The sequence below is a fragment of the Triplophysa rosa genome, linkage group LG23 (assembly GCF_024868665.1).
Source record: "Triplophysa rosa linkage group LG23, Trosa_1v2, whole genome shotgun sequence".
Taxonomy (NCBI): domain Eukaryota; kingdom Metazoa; phylum Chordata; class Actinopteri; order Cypriniformes; family Nemacheilidae; genus Triplophysa; species Triplophysa rosa.
Window position 1 is genome coordinate 18819718 of NC_079912.1, and position 16403 is coordinate 18836120.

The 16403-nt window shown below is 37.8% G+C and overlaps 4 protein-coding genes across 4 annotated transcripts; 2 read left to right on the forward strand and 2 right to left on the reverse strand.

The window, feature by feature from the left end:
- The first annotated feature begins 6 nt into the window (after positions 1–6).
- Positions 7–8745, forward strand: flt3 (fms related receptor tyrosine kinase 3). The gene is made up of 24 exons (XM_057323029.1): positions 7–492; positions 709–785; positions 1266–1408; positions 1543–1652; positions 1815–1923; positions 2177–2310; positions 2693–2820; positions 2913–3051; positions 3590–3767; positions 3850–3947; positions 4041–4146; positions 4288–4475; positions 4706–4794; positions 4875–5007; positions 5110–5214; positions 5321–5431; positions 5513–5669; positions 5846–5958; positions 6170–6288; positions 6479–6601; positions 6691–6802; positions 7276–7375; positions 7595–7700; positions 7796–8745. The coding sequence occupies exons 1-24, from the start codon at positions 456–458 to the stop codon at positions 7979–7981; spliced, it is 2901 nt and encodes a 966-aa protein (XP_057179012.1). The 5' UTR covers positions 7–455; the 3' UTR covers positions 7982–8745.
- A 409-nt stretch (positions 8746–9154) lies between these two features.
- Positions 9155–9793, forward strand: urad (ureidoimidazoline (2-oxo-4-hydroxy-4-carboxy-5-) decarboxylase). The gene is made up of 2 exons (XM_057323401.1): positions 9155–9329; positions 9444–9793. The coding sequence occupies exons 1-2, from the start codon at positions 9155–9157 to the stop codon at positions 9791–9793; spliced, it is 525 nt and encodes a 174-aa protein (XP_057179384.1).
- A 761-nt stretch (positions 9794–10554) lies between these two features.
- On the reverse strand, positions 10555–12373 carry pdx1 (pancreatic and duodenal homeobox 1). The gene is made up of 2 exons (XM_057322043.1): positions 11950–12373; positions 10555–10916 (listed from the first exon to the last, which is right to left on the reverse strand). The coding sequence occupies exons 1-2, from the start codon at positions 12335–12337 to the stop codon at positions 10555–10557; spliced, it is 750 nt and encodes a 249-aa protein (XP_057178026.1). The 5' UTR covers positions 12338–12373.
- A 2500-nt stretch (positions 12374–14873) lies between these two features.
- On the reverse strand, positions 14874–16330 carry si:ch211-140b10.6 (protein POLR1D-like). The gene is made up of 3 exons (XM_057322937.1): positions 16087–16330; positions 15674–15748; positions 14874–15486 (listed from the first exon to the last, which is right to left on the reverse strand). The coding sequence occupies exons 1-3, from the start codon at positions 16107–16109 to the stop codon at positions 15129–15131; spliced, it is 456 nt and encodes a 151-aa protein (XP_057178920.1). The 5' UTR covers positions 16110–16330; the 3' UTR covers positions 14874–15128.
- Between the last annotated feature and the right edge of the window lie 73 nt (positions 16331–16403).

A 16403-nucleotide genomic window follows, 5' to 3' on the forward strand; every position in this document is an offset into this window, starting at 1 on the left:
AAATGTCTTCTGTGGACCTTTTTACGGAACTTGCAAAGAGTGCAAGGGATACAAGGCACACTCTCAGTCGAAAACATCCAAAATACAAGATAAAGACATTTCACTTCTTTGCAAAAACGATACATTAGTGCCTATATATTATAAAGTATTTAACAAATAGTAGGAGCCCTACTCTGGAAAGGGTGGATACTCGTTCATTTGAAAGTTAAATGATTAAAGTCTAAATCATTTGTGCTGGTAATATAATGAAACCACGTTAATATTAAAACACAACGGTGACGTCGTTAACAGACATTTAAAGAAGTGCTAATGAAATGCAGAAGAAATGATGTCATTAGTATCTGCGCCTTATGAAGAAGTGATGCGTTGTGTCACGCATTGAACTGAACGTCTTTGCGCTTCTTTTCGCTGTCCATCCTATTTCATGATCTGACAGACTGAGGGAAGAAACTGTTATGCATTCAAGCGATGCATTTTGGACAAGTGCTTTTGGTGGGTAAGTAGGAAAACACTAGTTACAGTCATTTAAACTGCTAAACAATTGAAATATGCTTACATCTGCTTTAATTGTGTTTTTGCTGCATTTAACTGATTTGTTTGTTATGTGTTTATCATTAGAATCGTCTATTGGATTTCTTTTCGTTAAGTTTAGTTTAGTTTTTACGCACTTGAATCGAAAAAGTAACTTGTTCTTGTCTTGCACCGAAGTTTTGTTCTTGCTGCAGTGTGGCGCACAAAGCAGCGGCTCCACAGAGAGACGTCCCCGCTGTGCCACTGATGGATCGGTAAAGTGCTTATCTTCTCAAAAAAACAGCGTTCTGTAGTTCTTGGTTATTGTCCTTTTCAAGTTTTTATATTTAACTTGACCAACAGTCGCCACAAGTCTGGCTGGAGATGTCCAAAAAAACTGCATTCGATTTCAATGTATGCTTTAAAAAGATAATCGTACATGCAAATCATTTCAAGAGTCCGTATTTTGTCTTTTTCTTCACTCTATTATAGCTTTTTTGCATCTACAATGCTCAAAATGAGTTAATTCAAAGCAAAGCCGCTAAAAAATAAAAGCAGAACCCATGTCTTTACCAAAAATGAAGTAATGACCACATGTTGGATGGATTTTACAGTTACTGTCAGGCTAATTCGTTCTGTTTAGCAGTCAATGTTGATGGTGATACTGATGGCTGCATGTGTTAAAGTTCATGACATGTTCATTTGTTAGCCAGAAATAATCCTAAATTGACAAAGTCTGTTCACATGTATTTCAGACTATGAGATGTGTGCTGGAAGAGGCTGACGTATTCAGTTCTGATCCAGTTAAACTGGGTGGCATTGAGGGACAGACAGTGGACGTTTACACAAAATGTCAACAAAGCAACTCGGAGAGGTTTGAATGCCTCTGCTACCAAAGGTGTGTGTCTGTGTGGTGGTTCCATTATTGTTTTAACAATAAGGTTTGATCATTTTCTAATACATCACATCTGATATTCACAATGTCATGGATATCCGTTTTTCCAAATCGATATTTCTCATGTTGATCTCCAGGATCAATGCCTCTATGCAGCCGTTACAGCACTTTGAGAGAGAACATACAAATGGAACACACACTGTAATGTGTGGCAATTACAGTGTTACAGTAGACGAGCCACCCCAAAGTAAGTCATGTAACCCTCCTAAAAGGGAATACATTTCTCAATAAAGACTATAAGCAAATAAATAACTGTTAAACGTCTATATATGACCTAACTCACGGTTTAATCCTTCTTTGTTTTAAAGAGTTATTCATAATGTTTCATTTGATGTTTTGTTATTTCTAGGGAGGCCATCGGTCCCAGTTATCAAAGCTATTGCAATTCGTGTCCGTTTTGCTCAATTGGTTTGTGTTTCTGAGGGGAACCCTAGACCAAACATCAAGTGGTATAACGGGTAATAAAACACTTTTGTTACCTCTATAAATGTTCCTGTAGCTAAACTGGCAGAGCACTGCATTAGCAGGACGAAGGTCACATGTTGGTAAAATGTATAGCTTGTATAAAAGCATCTACCAAATAAAATAAAGAAAATACTAATATACTGTATTATGTAGTCATATAATTTTTTTTTGGACACAATAAGGTTTACTTCTGTTCTGTTATGAGTAACTGTACATCTGTGTTGCGATTGCTTGTTTCACCTTCAGCAAAGATCCAAAAGAGAGTAAAGAAGAGAAGTGGAATAGAGCCAAAAGCATTGTAAAAAGCCTCCCCGATCCAAATGTAAAGTGCTGTGCTAGTAATGTTTTGGGTGAGGAATGTACTGCAGTTTATTATCATGGTATGTATTGTTTTTTTAAAGGTGCTTAATTCATCGTGATACACATAATATTGTGGAATGTGGTTTAAAGAAACGTATAAACTCATTGAAATGAATAGCCTACAAATAACATGAAATCAGAAAAATAGAAACAGCCTTATCATGACTTTAAAACTCATGAAAGTAAATCAAATTTATTCATTTACCGCTTGATAAAACATTTGATACCCTTTAAAAACGGGTTGAAGATTCCTGGTGAGAAGTTTTATGTTTTTGAACCTAAAAATATAATGAATAAATATCTAAACTATATTAAAAGGACAATTTGAAAATGATGTAGACGTTTAATTTTTTAAAAACGTAATTCCCTTGACCTCTTTAAATTGATTTGGTTTTATTTTAGACCTAGACACACAGGTAGATGACCAAAAGGGTCAGATTTTCCTTACATCTGGTCAGTCTCTGCTACTTCAATGCAAAAAAGAGTCAAACAAAGACCCTAAACTAAGATGGCTCTTGAATAACACGGCGGTAAGTAACCATGAAGAAATATTTGATGCTGGTTTCACTGCTCGGACCTTTTTGCCAGTGTTTTTCCTCAAATTTTCCTGCTCTTTTTTCAGATCAGTGGAGTCACATCATTGTATTTTAGAGACTGGATGGAGTACTTATCTATTGAATCTGTTAATGTGACACACAGTGGGGAGTACATTTGCAAATCTAAGAGCAACCACAGTGTGAATACCTATGTCAAGGTCTTTGGTGAGTAAAACCTTTGCATTTTGTTGTTGTTTCTATTTTGTTAAATGTACATTACGTTTACATGGAAGATTTGTAATCTGTTCCCAATGTCAAAATAGACTAAAGGGGCTGTGTGTAATTTGTTGGAGCTTCTATTGACAGAAATGCAATGATACATCTTCAGAGGTGTATAAAGACCTTACATAATGAAGCGTTATGTTTTTATTACCTTGGAATGAGCTATTTCTATCTACATACATGGAATTTGCCATGTTGTTTCTCCAGTAGCCCTAAACAGACAAACTGAGCATGTTTCATTAATACATTATCTCCTTCGGCAAAGAAGCGAAAACGTGACGACATGTTTGTCTTGTGTCAGCCGAAGTGCTTCGAAAGGGGGGGGGGTAGGGGGGGAGAGGGTAATGAGCCGTTGGCGGCGATTCGCAACCTCACCACTAGATGTCACTACATTCTTTCACTGGACCTTTAAATGATAAACTGTGCAGGTAATAATGAAAAATAGTGATAATATCTTCTGATGGCAATCCTTGTTTGACAGATAATGACAAAATCGACGTATTGCAGCTGAATGAGAACAGCAGCATACTAGCACAAAATAAGGCAAGCTTCTGCTTCCAGGCTCTGGTTTTCTCTCATCCCAAAGCTCAGTGTCACTGGATTACACCAAATCAATCTAAAATCGAATGCGAAGAGACTCATTATCATCCCTATAACAGGTATATACTATATCAATTTTAATCGAACAAACTGCAAGTGATGCTTCATTGTGTTTGCTTATAACATGTATTCTCTGTCTAGTAGCTTTAAGCTGTGTAATCCTGATCCAGGCCAGTATCAGTTAAAACTTGACACTCAAGAATATAGTGTCATAAGAAATCTGTCTCTCTGCATATCAGGTGAGTGTTCAGAAACAGTTTGATAGTGAAGATTGCACAATGAAACAATGAAGAAATGGTAAAGGCGACCAAATGAAATGCAATGTTTTGCAGACATTCCTAGTATTAATGTAAGCACAAATTCAAGTTTCATCACTTGCAAGACTCAAAGTTCCAAACCTACGGCTTTATCTTGGAAGATCTGCCCATCGCATTTAAAGTATGTCAATAACCCTCTCTTTGCATCATGCCTAACTTTGGCTTTCATGTTCTCTTATCATGTAACAGCTTTATGTTACTATTTCCCTACTAGAACATGCCATGGTTACTAATATATAATATAATGCTGTATGTTTTACAGAAACATTGATTCCGAAGACTGGAAAGAGATTCCTGTTGCCCTTTCAGAGTTCCCAGATTCAGATCAGTTCTGTCAGAAGAAGATCACCTTTGACCAACCACGTTCTCACAAAGAGAACCATCTGATCAAATGCTGCATCACTAACGTTGCAGGAACGCACTGCAGTGAACAAATACTACTGCAGACAAGTGAGTTAAACCAAATGTAAACTTCTGAAAATGACTGTAATACCTTGTATATCAATTAGAATGCACAGCTGCTTTGATACAACGCAAACTGTAAAACGCTCTATACCATCATTGTGGCTATTTGCTCCCATGTGCAGGTTTAAAATTCATACCATAACACTTCGACAGGTATCCATGTACACATGTGCACTATAGAGTTCATTCAAATCTGTCACTCTGTTCCCCTGCAGATTCCTACACTGAATACATTGTTTGCCTTGTGGTCATCATTTCACTTTTCATGATCATCTTTGTCTTAATCGTCTATATTAGAGTTAAGGTAAATCCGCACCTGTGTCTAATACATTGACAACATAAACTTCGAAATCAAACCTGTCCCTTGTTCGTCACACCTCACAGAAGCCTGTGTACCAGTCTCAGATCCAGATGATCCAGATGGTGGGACCCAATGACAACGACTACATATACATCGACTTTAGGGAATTTAAGTATGACCCCAAATGGGAGTTTCCAAGAGAGAATCTAGAGCTGGGTAAAGAAGAAACTTCTTTTAACTTATTTAATACAATTATCACTTTTCGTGCTAGAAACCGTTTATTGGGTGAAAGGAATCATTTGTGTGTGTTGTTCTCAGGGAAAATGCTGGGATCTGGTGCTTTTGGGATGGTTATGCAGGCTACGGCATATGGGATCAGCAAGCCTGGAGTGTCTATTCAAGTAGCAGTAAAGATGTTAAAGGGTAAACAGTGCCGTGAATAACTCTATGAAACCAGACACGTCAGTTATAACGTCATTGGTACTTTGGAATCTGATGGCTTTGTGTTGTTTATTTATGGATCAAACAGAAAAACACCAGGCGATGGAGAAAGAGGCTCTAATGTCTGAACTGAAAATGTTGACTCACATTGGAAACCATGAAAATATTGTCAACTTGCTCGGAGCTTGCACGAGCACGGGTATGATTTGGAGAAGCTTTCTGAATCAACCTATTCGAAGAGTTTTATTATTCTAATGAAACCGTTTGGTGATATTCCCAGGTCCCGTTTACCTCATCTTCCAATACTGCTGTAATGGGGATCTCCTGAACTATCTGAAGAGCAACAGGGAGCATTTTCACAAATATCTGACCGACGCTTTCAACAGAGACAGATTCAGAGGCCTCTACCACAACTTCCAGCAGAAGAGAAACTCCAGGTATGCATCAATGAATTAGATCGTGGGCCTTTCAGAAAACCAAAAACCCCATGCGGAACAGAGGGAAATGAATATATTGTGCTTAAGGGGAACCGTGACTCTGAATGTACACACAAATGAATAAACCTGTCATGCCGTTACCGTTAAACACTGTTTGTCTTGATGTACCTTCACAGTGAGTTTGTTGAGTCAAATGACAACTCGCACATGCACATAACCCCTGAAACTAAAGAACAGGAAAACGAGGCCCTTCTCAGTTCCAGCATCAGCTCGGTGTCTACTATTGAGGGTAGGTGGGAAAAAGAATTCAACATCATCTGAAAGATTCTTCTGTCTTCATGTTGTGTTTTAATGTATAGGAAAACATGTCATTGTAATCATAACAATATGGCGTGTGTGTTCATGTATTTTGTTCTCTTTCTTGCTTATTCTTAATAAAGCGAATGCATTCATGTAGAATGTCCATGTGTTCTTTTTACATTTACATTATCACTGTACAGAAATGCTCAAATGTGACAGCGACCTTCAAGAAGAGGAACTGCAGAGTCTCACGTATGACGACCTGTTGAGTTTCTCATTTCAAGTTGCAAAGGGCATGGAGTTCCTGTCTGCTAAAAATGTAAGTTCAACTTTCCGATCATAAACAGATCAAAACACCGTCGAAATCTGTTTACTTTTAAATCATACAGCTAAATAACAATCGGCAAACATTTTCTTAGGTGAAAGAGTGATTTTTTTCTGCTGTGTGTCGCTATATTTAATATGCATATGATATCCAGAAGCTTAATTTAATGGGTTTCTTTCTACAGTGCATCCATAGAGACTTGGCTGCCAGAAATGTTTTGGTGACACTTGGTAGACGGGTGAAGATCGGGGATTTTGGCCTCGCTCGAGACATTGAACATGACTCCAACTATGTTGTAAGAGGAAATGTAAGTATTTTGAATGCGCATGTTATATTGTCTTGATATGTTTATGGTCAAAGCCTATTATCATAATGGTTTACATTACATCATTGCAGGTGCGTTTGCCCGTAAAGTGGATGGCTCCTGAGAGTATTTTTAAAGGGGTGTACACAATGCAAAGTGATGTCTGGGCCTATGGCATTCTGCTGTGGGAGATCTTTTCTCTGGGTACTTTTCTTTCTCACTCTGTTTTCTAAGGTTCATCGTGAAAGGAATGGCCTGGGCTAAACATAATTGTATCATATCCTTAAAATTGTGTTTCCCGTAATGCACTTACAATGGAAGTCTTTATTATATATCGTTTTTAAAGGAACTGTTTACGTAAAACAAATTTTACGGAAATTACAACTGCTTAAAATAATACTCCCATAACTTAAGGAATGGTTTAAACAAATTTACAGTCAAGAAGTACATTCGTATTGTATAACTAATATTGTAATAGTGCAGTGCATAACTGTTAACATTACTGATTTTACTATGTTTTTGCAAACAGAGGGATTCATTATTATTTTCTTTCTGTATGCCACTGCGGCTGTCAATAGAGCTTTAACTGTTACAGAAGCACACAATTTTTGGTTATTTTACATGGAACCAATATACAGTATACATTATTCTACTCGCTGGATATTCATCTCTATTAGGAGTGACTCCATATCCTGGGATAACCGTAAATAACACATTCTACACAATGATTGAAAGTGGATATCACATGGAGCAGCCCTACTATGCAGCAGATTCCTTGTAAGTGCACCTGTTCTCGATCAATATCCAACTTACTACATTCATTTTTATTCCCAAGTTTTATTTGGGCACTTTTGCTTTATTGTTAAAAACAACACAATTACAACATCTAATTTACACTACAAATCTTAATGTAAAAACTATAGTAAAAAATAAGACAAGCATATGGGAAATGCTGGAGTACACTAATGACTTCTGACATGTTTCACTTACGTGTAGATACAAGGTGATGTGTCATTGCTGGTCACTGGATCCTGTAGATCGACCTTGTTTTTCCAAACTTGTGGCCTTTATGGAAAAGAAGCTGGCTGCTCTAGAAGAGAGGGTGACATTTTTGTGAATGATATAAAAATATTTTGACATTGGTGGTTGGTAGAAACAACCTTAGTATTGCAGGCTTACATTGGTATCTGTTTACAGCTCTACTACAATGTTGGAGGATACAGCTACAATGATATAATATACCAGAATCCACCGGTGACCCCTGATGCTACATTGGAGGAAGAATTGCAGTCATCTCCGGAGAACTCCCTCGAGCCGAAGAATTCAGATGAAAGCAATACCACAGAGGATCTAGGCTCAGTAAGACCACAACCTGGTGTTTGAAGATGGTTATTATGATATATAACTATATAAAAAACAATGTTCAGAATGTGCTTTTGTAAGTCACCATAGCCGTTATGGATGAAACTGCAATAATTAACTGTACATTTGTTACCAAACAGTATTTTCTGAATTGAGACCCAATAACTCCGTGACTTAATTCTGTGTGAAATTATTTACTAATATGAATTATGTTGTTTTGTGCAGGATGCTGCTATTCATATAGATGCTAAAATCATAGGTTAATACAAAAGTAACAAACAAGAATAAACGAAATAACTGAATTATAAGAAATGGTAAAATTCTAGAAATGTTAGCTTATCACTGGACTGGCTAAATAGTCTGCTTTTGTTGTCTACAAAGGCTGTATTTTGATCACAGAATTAAAAAAATATATATTAAAAGAAGGATTTAATGCTGCAACAATTTTGCAGGCTGGTGTGAAAGTTCTCTGTTTTTAAAACAAAACCTTTGTGTTCTTTTTCATTATATTTATTGATTTGTTCACAGCTATTATTTATCAAGTGATAAGGAAGCTATTCTTTACTAGAATGTTGTGACAGAAATTAAACTTTGCCATTATTTTTTAGAAACAAATGCATTAACTTTCTGTATACAGTATTTTAGCATTTGTTAAGCATTCTTGTTATTTTCATTGCCTGAATGTAGATGTAGAACTTTTTTCTCATTATTCAATTCATGTAGTAATGGAGTGAAAAATACGCACCCGTGCAAATAAAAGACAATGCACGTTGTGCATTTGTATGTCAAAAACATTTTTGCAATCTACAGCGTCTGTGCGACCGACAACGTGTTACTGTATCTCTACAGAGGGTGGCGCCACCGCGCGTAACCAGAGTTGTGGTTGCGCATTACGCAGTGTATGGGAATAGTTCTTAGCATTTTTTTCTTAATTTTATAGCCTGAATCATCTCATGCTTATACCTTACCAACATAGATAACGGTAAATGACGTAGAGAAGTCTGCTAAAATCAGTTCCCTTTCAGTTCCCCATGTCTCTCAACATTGCGGATAGCAGTTTTTTTATCAGAAAACTTGCTTGAATAATTTTCAAAAACAGTTTAAAACGTTTTGCTCCTACGGACGTTGACCTCGTTCAATATTGGCTTTTGCCATGTGCACCAGTCTACAGTTTGTAGAGGACACGATTAAGCCATGGACATCAACGTTGTAAATTCTCTTACATACGAAGATTTCGTTAAAATATTTGGTAGTGTGGTTGAGAAATGCCCGCTTATATCGGCTGCAGTATGGTCACGTCGGCCATTCAAAGACCTAGCAGACATCGAGACTCACATAACGGAATTCATTCACAGTCTTCCCGACTCAGGTACAGTTTCTGCTTTGTTAACTTCGCAAAACAAAATGATTCAATGCAAGTCCGTTTCATTCACTTGTATTAAAAATCATTTCAATGAATTAAAACGCAAATAAATGTGTGCAGGTAAAGAGGGCATCTTGCGGTGTCATCCTGATTTAGCTGGCCGAGATCTCCAAAGCGGGACACTAACACGAGAGTCTCAAGAGGAGCAGAGTCAGGCCGGTATGGACACACTGGATTCCGCCGAGATTCGGCGCATGTATCGTCTGAACGCGCAGTACAAAGAGCGCTTTGGCTTCCCTTTTGTCATTTGTGCCCGTCTGAACAAGAAAGCAGAGATTTTGCAGCAACTATCTGAACGCATCATGAATGACCGTGCAGCGGAGAGAGAGGGGGCAATCGAAGAGGTCAAAAAAATCTGTAGCCTACGATTACGCAATATTGTCCTATCTGACATTCAAACCAAACTGTAATACAAAGTAACCTAAAATAAAATGAAACATTGTAGGTTCCGCTTCTCACCCGTATCTGATTGCATGTTGTTAGGCCTAAACAATTTGAATAAGTAAACACACAAACAAACATGTCAAAATAAACTAATCATTCATAGTTTATAAGATACATAAAACCATAATGGTAACAATATCTTCACTTCTACACATCATAAGATGTTAAAGCTCCATCCAGTTAAATGAAATTTCAGCTTTACAATATTTGTTAAAGGAAGGTTTTGTTTTGTCTGGTCGGCTAAACTTTGGGTGAGCAATAAAAATGATTAATTATTAATTACTAATAGAGGTATTGTGAGGTATTCCACTCTTATTTGTAACCAATTAAATACATGACATGTGTCAAGCTGCTCACGTGTTTAATTCATTAGTTGTTAAAAGTGTTATTAAAATGCTAAAGCATTATATTTTTTTCTATTAGTTTTTTTTTCTTCAAAATTTTCAGAATCCGTTCTTTGGTTATTCATAGTCATGAATACATTCAAATATTTAGTCGCGTCCTCATAAACAGTTGTTTCGTGTATTGAAAACGAAGTGCTGAGATGACTCAAAAACAGCACGGACACATTTAAAATGAGATTTCCCCCTGCTAGCAATCTAAATGGTATTCTTTTTAGATTGTTGTTGTGAATGTAGGACAGTGCGCCCTGATGTGCACATTGAAGAAGTTGTCAGGAGCCAAAAGATTGTGCTGATGCCATAGTCTCCTAAAGTCAGTGCGTGTTTTACGCAGAGTCTCGTGAAGCTGGGAGTACATGAGAGTGCAGCGGTGAGGGGGGTCCTGGTAGACTTCCTGGGGTCGCACACGACTCATCCTTCAAATCCCCAGACGTGATGGAGGAATCTTGTTCGGGATCCACTCCTCTTGCTCTCCTCTTGTCCTCCTCCTTTTTCCACTTCATGCGTCGGTTTTGGAACCAGATCTTTATGTGTCTCTCGGTGAGGCTGAGGGTAAGCGCAAGCTCTACGCGGCGTGGGCGCGAGATGTACTTGTTGAAGAGAAATTCTTTCTCGAGCTCTAGCAGCTGAGCTCTGGTGTAAGCTGTCCGTGTGCGCTTGTTCTCCTCCGCCTCGACCATGTAATGGCCTATAATAGAATTAAATGCAAGAACATTAGTACGTTGACAAATAATAGATTACGCAGAAAACCTAAATTCCAAGATCAGAATATGCTACAGGAAATATTTTCAATTCACTTATTTGTTAATATATGTCCAGTTGAGGACCGGTTTAGGATGTGTGTGTTTATCGAACACTATCAGCTTTGTAGGCCTATGTGAGGATAGTAAATTATAGAAATTAAGAGGCAAGCTCAGAACAAACTTTTTTGTCGTCGTTCTTGTTTAACCCACACATATGTACAGTATAACATCAGAACAATGTTTTGGCGAGGTAAATGATCTAAAACAATAATTCATTATTTGGAATTAAGATAATTGTTCTCTGGACATTTCAGTTTATAGGGGAATTCTGACTTGCTTGTCTCGCTGGAAATGTTGTCTCGAGAACGCACTTTACAATTGGCTGGCCCTTATAAATATTAGATTAATGCGCAATCATTTGTGGTTATTTCTTTCTCTTTCATTATCGAACCAGGAGTTAAAATTAGGCCGAGTTTTAAAATAGTAATGTTACACGTTCAAATTTCCACTTGTTCAACTTACTGTCAATTTATTTGGCTTGGAAAACCTTAACGTTCATACTATTTTGCCTACTACATTTTTTGTAGTAAATTTATCTTTAAAGTTCTTTAAATTGTTTTTATTTTATAAGAAAAGAATCGAATGAAGGCCAACTGAGTCATCGGCCATCCTTTGTATATGGTACTATTTAAGAAAGTTTTTTATTAAATTTTATTAAAATTTTATTTTATTAAAATAAAAACATTTTTCCATTCCCAAAGAAACAAAATAAGTGACACAAACTTTATATCTCTCTTAAATTCTTAATTGGCAGAAGTGTAAAATAAAACACTAGAAATGTATGACAATAATTATTATTCACATAATTATTTCCGAACATTAATGATCACGAGATTACAAACATGAATTTGGCATTAGGGCCTGCTTTCCAAAAAGACTATTTTGTGAACTTGTAACGATAAATGGCCAAAGAGTTACCTGCCCACTGTCCTTTCCAAGCGTGCGTATGAGATTTAGTTGACTTCATCCACGGAAAGGGGAGTTGGTATCTGTTCCGATCTCCGCACAGGTCAAGAGAGTCTCCATAACCCCCGACCGTCTGTAGAGGTGCCTGTGGAGTCTGGGGCAGGTGTAGATGAGGTACTGCCAGATCATCCCGTGTCGACATGCTATAAGAGGTTATGTCGGTAAGATTTGGTTGGTCCTGTACGCCCAAGGACGGCGAGGCGTAGACAGGTTGCGTCGGTCTACTCATATACAGACACGGTGGAGGGTTTTGGCTGTAGTCTTCGTTGTGGTGTCTCTGAAAGGCACAAGATTCCTTGTACAGATGGTTAGGTGGGTAATAATGCTCTTCCCGATTCATGATTGCCACAGACCGGGGAACCCGTGCTGTACAAGAGCACACGAGCCAGCGCCCTGCCCCTGATCAGGACCTCTGCTCTACCTGCAGTCTGAGCGTCTGGCGCCGTTCTAGGGCCTCATAGGTGTGCCACCGTGACCATGTGACCCTACTGCACCATTGGTTTCAATGTTTACACAAAGCTTACAACTGGCAGTAGATTCTGGTCGTGTTTCCTTTCGACTGCCCCACGGTTTGACAATAATTGAACAGAACTGACCATGCCGAAATCAATGCCCTTGGCAAACATTTGCTGTTTGCCTGCGACTATATGTGCTACACCTGCAGTTGTGATATATACTATTACAAAGACAGGTGAAGCGGATGGTACATGTGCTCTCTATGGAGAGGAAGGCTGCCCGTTTTTAATTCGACACCAAATCATGTAAAACACATGTTAAAAGGTGCTTCAGATGGAGGACAAGGATGCGAAAGCTTGGACAGAATCAGTTTTCATTGCTATATAGCCTAGGAGCTCAAATCGATCAGCGTTTGATGGAGAAGTGACAGGATTAAATTCTCAAGCCAACATAAAAGATGAGCATTTTAACAAATGTGCAGGAGACACAGCCGTTCTTATTGTGGAATCCTTGGACACCAGTGAAAGTGACCAAAAGTGCACAAACATACTGTGACATTTCGCCATGCCTTTCGCTCTAACAGGTTTACACACCATTAAACACGCCCGCTCTCGGTTCATTACACTAAAGCCCTCGTGGTTAAATAAAAACGAGCTGTTCGGTGTAAACGAATTAGCATGGAGAGTGAGACAGAACTCAATTAGTTTAAGATGTGTGCGCACCAAGCGGTCACCTTTTTGGAGCGTTTAAACTAGATATAAAACAGCGAGAATGCACGGAAAACTTTAATAGTTAAACAAATTATATTAAAATAAGAACGACAATGTATAAATTAATGCAATCATAATTCGAGACCATACGACAATGTTGTTTCCATGGACCTCTCATGACAATAATGGCACTTTATCTCATATCTTAATGGGGCTCTCATGCGCCATCATAAAGTTGAGGCAAATCCATTTCTCACAAATCAGGCCTTGCAACGACGCTTAATGGTGTTTATATACGACTTTCGTTTGAAAAGGGAAGGAAACCGTTATCCGTGATTGTGTCCATGATTTTGCAAGAGTACAAAAGGTTTTATGAAGCGTGATTGAAACGACGCAATTTGGAAGCATATCCAGGGTAGTTTCTAAGAGGATTAATGGTGTAAAGGGATATATAGTCTATCTTAACCATGAAAGAGAGGAAATACACAACTTAAAGTACTGGTACATAAAATGGACAAGCAATTAAAATCCGTTTTGAGACTTTAGATAAAATGCAATAAACCTGTTAGTGGACACGCAAAAGGGTTCTGAAGCCACTTGTATGTTTGAGTAGGAGAAATGCGTAGTCATAAACGTAAAGGTAAGATTTGATAATGGAAGTTCAGCACTTCTAGTAGTAATGGTTTAGTACAAATGCATAAAATAAAACAAGTAGCTACAGCACATGGCACTTCTTAAAGAACCATTTCTGTATGCATGGCACCTTTTTCCGCGAAAGTTTATAAAGTATTTAAGGAACCACTAATTCCGGCAAAAAAATATTTAGGATTTTTTTTAGGTTCCTAATGACTTATTATTTTTAATGCCTTTTCTCATAAAACAGCCCAAAAGGTAACGCCTGCAGATTTGAACATTTTTAACACAAGACTGAAATGGACTTAAACCGTTTGCATACTGTTTTGCATTATTTGCCTGGCCAGGGGGGCTGCTTTAGAATTTTAAAGTTTTACATAATTAATATTGCATATAGGAATTTTATAATATTTGACCTGTGCTTCTCTCTCCTTTATCTTAAATGTGTGCTTTCACTGTGCGTGCGTGTCTATGTCTATGTGTGTTAGTACGTGTGCATATTGTGTGTGTGGAGTGTTTTGAATGTGGGTATGTCTGTCTTCTGTGTTTTCACCTTTTTCTTGTTTTTACAGGTATAACTTTAATTGTTTTACTTATAGTCAATATGTCTCATGTACAGCTGCCTTGTAACAATGAAAATAGTAAACAGCGCTATATAAATAAAGTTCAGTTCAGTTAAAGATTTTGACTTAAACCAAGAAAATTAGTATTGTTGTTCCCGACAACAAGATCCAGCTAAAGAGACGAACATACATAATTCATGGCGATAATATATGCTTGCTCAGTCGCGACAGCAAAGAATAAGCAAACATGTCAAACCACAAGTAACGACAAAGGAATGATAATGACATTTAAGCTTAAATCCAAGTCGCTCATTGAGGGGAAAACACATGGCGCAATAAATCATGTATTCTGATATGAAGACAGCACGACCTGAAGAAATAAAGTATGGCAGAAACACAGTCCACCGACGCTCTTGTCTTTATTTGACCAAACATATTTTTAATAGGTAGGTTATTGTTAAAAGAGCATCTTCAATGGTAAACTATACTATAATAGAGAACACTTCAGATTACATGGTGATTAGCAGTGTGTTTATTGCTGGTCAAGTATTTGTGTATACTCATTCCGGAAGTCAAACTGCATTTCTTGAAACAAAATATTGCCTATTAAATAAAATCTACATCCTGTACATCCCAGGCAATTCCGCGGCACTTGTCAGTTGTCACTATAAAACCATAAGTCTATCAGATATTTTCAATCTCAAATACCATTTTAGACTGCAGAAATCACCTTCGTGGACAAAAAGTACACTTTCTAATAACTGCCACATCATTTTTTCCTCCGGTCACTGTATTTTTTGTCTCTGACGGGTGAGCGAGATCGAGTCCTATTTGACTTTCTGGAGAGGTAGGGGGAGTGGTCTCTGGGTGTGGAATCGTTGCGTGAGGAGGATTGATGTTTTGAGGAGCTAGAATGAGAATTTAAGTGGCGTCTTCTGTGTGAATTATCTCTTCTGTGACTGCACTCCTCACAGTCTTTGTTGCGATGTTTCTCACAAGTTATGTATCCATGTTCCTTTCCTCCTCTGTCAGAAGCTCCCTGGTTTCTTGACTGAGGCGTCACAGCAGAGGACCCCAGGGTGTTCAACAGAAAACGCTTGTTGGTACTTCCCAGTGGACATTTCATCCTACAGCACAACAATTTTACTAGCATTTATGTGCAAGATACATTAGGACATTAAGAGTTCATTATGCATAAGAAACATTGCCCTTTATTTGTGGTAACGAACTTGTGGAATGTCAGGCAAAAACTGAAGTTCAAGTAGTTTAGAAATGATTGCATTTGTACTTTAGAATTGAAGTGTAATCACTTACCACCCAGCAGGACCCATCGTCTCTGCACGGAGTTTTCCTCTATTAGCTTCTTTAAGGAGTTCCTCCACCGCCTTCCTGTACGAATGAACGATATTAACATTGTGAGAAAATGGAAACAACGGACATGTGAGGCATCAAAGGTAACTTATGTGTGCGCGAGAGAGAGGCACGTAGGACTTCACTGTCAATAACTGAAGTTCAGCAGGGACCAGACTCAGTCGGTATATACACAATTATGTTTGTATTAACATTTTGTATCGGTGTTAACATTAACACCAACCTGCCAATGACACGTATTTAAATAAACCCGATGTATGTAACGTTAGCTACACATTTATCCACTTTAACATACGCGTCAATTTAAACCGTCAAATAAAATTAACTGCAAAATTGGGCAATATTTTATTTCATACCTCTCCAGTTCATTGTCATCCATTATTTAACTTTCAATTATAAATCATCTCAGAAAAGTTTGCTCTCTGTTGTTTTTTATATTGGAAGACCCAAAAGAGGACCCCGCGTGACCATCTCACTCCTCGTCTGAATTGCAGGCGTAGAAAAAAATATAACGTAATATCTGTTGCCTACACGATCATATCTTGAACAGTTCAAGTGAACTGTTCGATTTTACAATTACTTCATTTTATTTCCCACGTTTGGTTGAGGTTATGTATTACGACCGCATTTTAATCAGGCGCCTGAATGGGCACCGTTTTTTGATTGACGGTGC

Coding starts and splice junctions, on each gene's coding strand:
- flt3 (XM_057323029.1), top strand. CDS start 456: ATGCATTCAAGCGATGCATTTTGGACAAGTGCTTTTG. Junction 4,795..4,874: donor TCGTCTATATTAGAGTTAAG/GTAAATCCGCAC, acceptor CACACCTCACAG/AAGCCTGTGTACCAGTCTCA. Junction 7,376..7,594: donor TACTATGCAGCAGATTCCTT/GTAAGTGCACCT, acceptor ACTTACGTGTAG/ATACAAGGTGATGTGTCATT.
- urad (XM_057323401.1), top strand. CDS start 9,155: ATGGACATCAACGTTGTAAATTCTCTTACATACGAAGATTTCGTTAAA. Junction 9,330..9,443: donor TCACAGTCTTCCCGACTCAG/GTACAGTTTCTG, acceptor AAATGTGTGCAG/GTAAAGAGGGCATCTTGCGG.
- pdx1 (XM_057322043.1), bottom strand. CDS start 12,337: ATGAATCGGGAAGAGCATTATTACCCACCTAACCATCTGTACAAGGAA. Junction 10,917..11,949: donor TTGGAAAGGACAGTGGGCAG/GTAACTCTTTGG, acceptor ATTCTATTATAG/GCCATTACATGGTCGAGGCG.
- si:ch211-140b10.6 (XM_057322937.1), bottom strand. CDS start 16,109: ATGGATGACAATGAACTGGAGAG. Junction 15,749..16,086: donor GATGACAATGAACTGGAGAG/GTATGAAATAAA, acceptor TCATTCGTACAG/GAAGGCGGTGGAGGAACTCC. Junction 15,487..15,673: donor ACGATGGGTCCTGCTGGGTG/GTAAGTGATTAC, acceptor GTTGTGCTGTAG/GATGAAATGTCCACTGGGAA.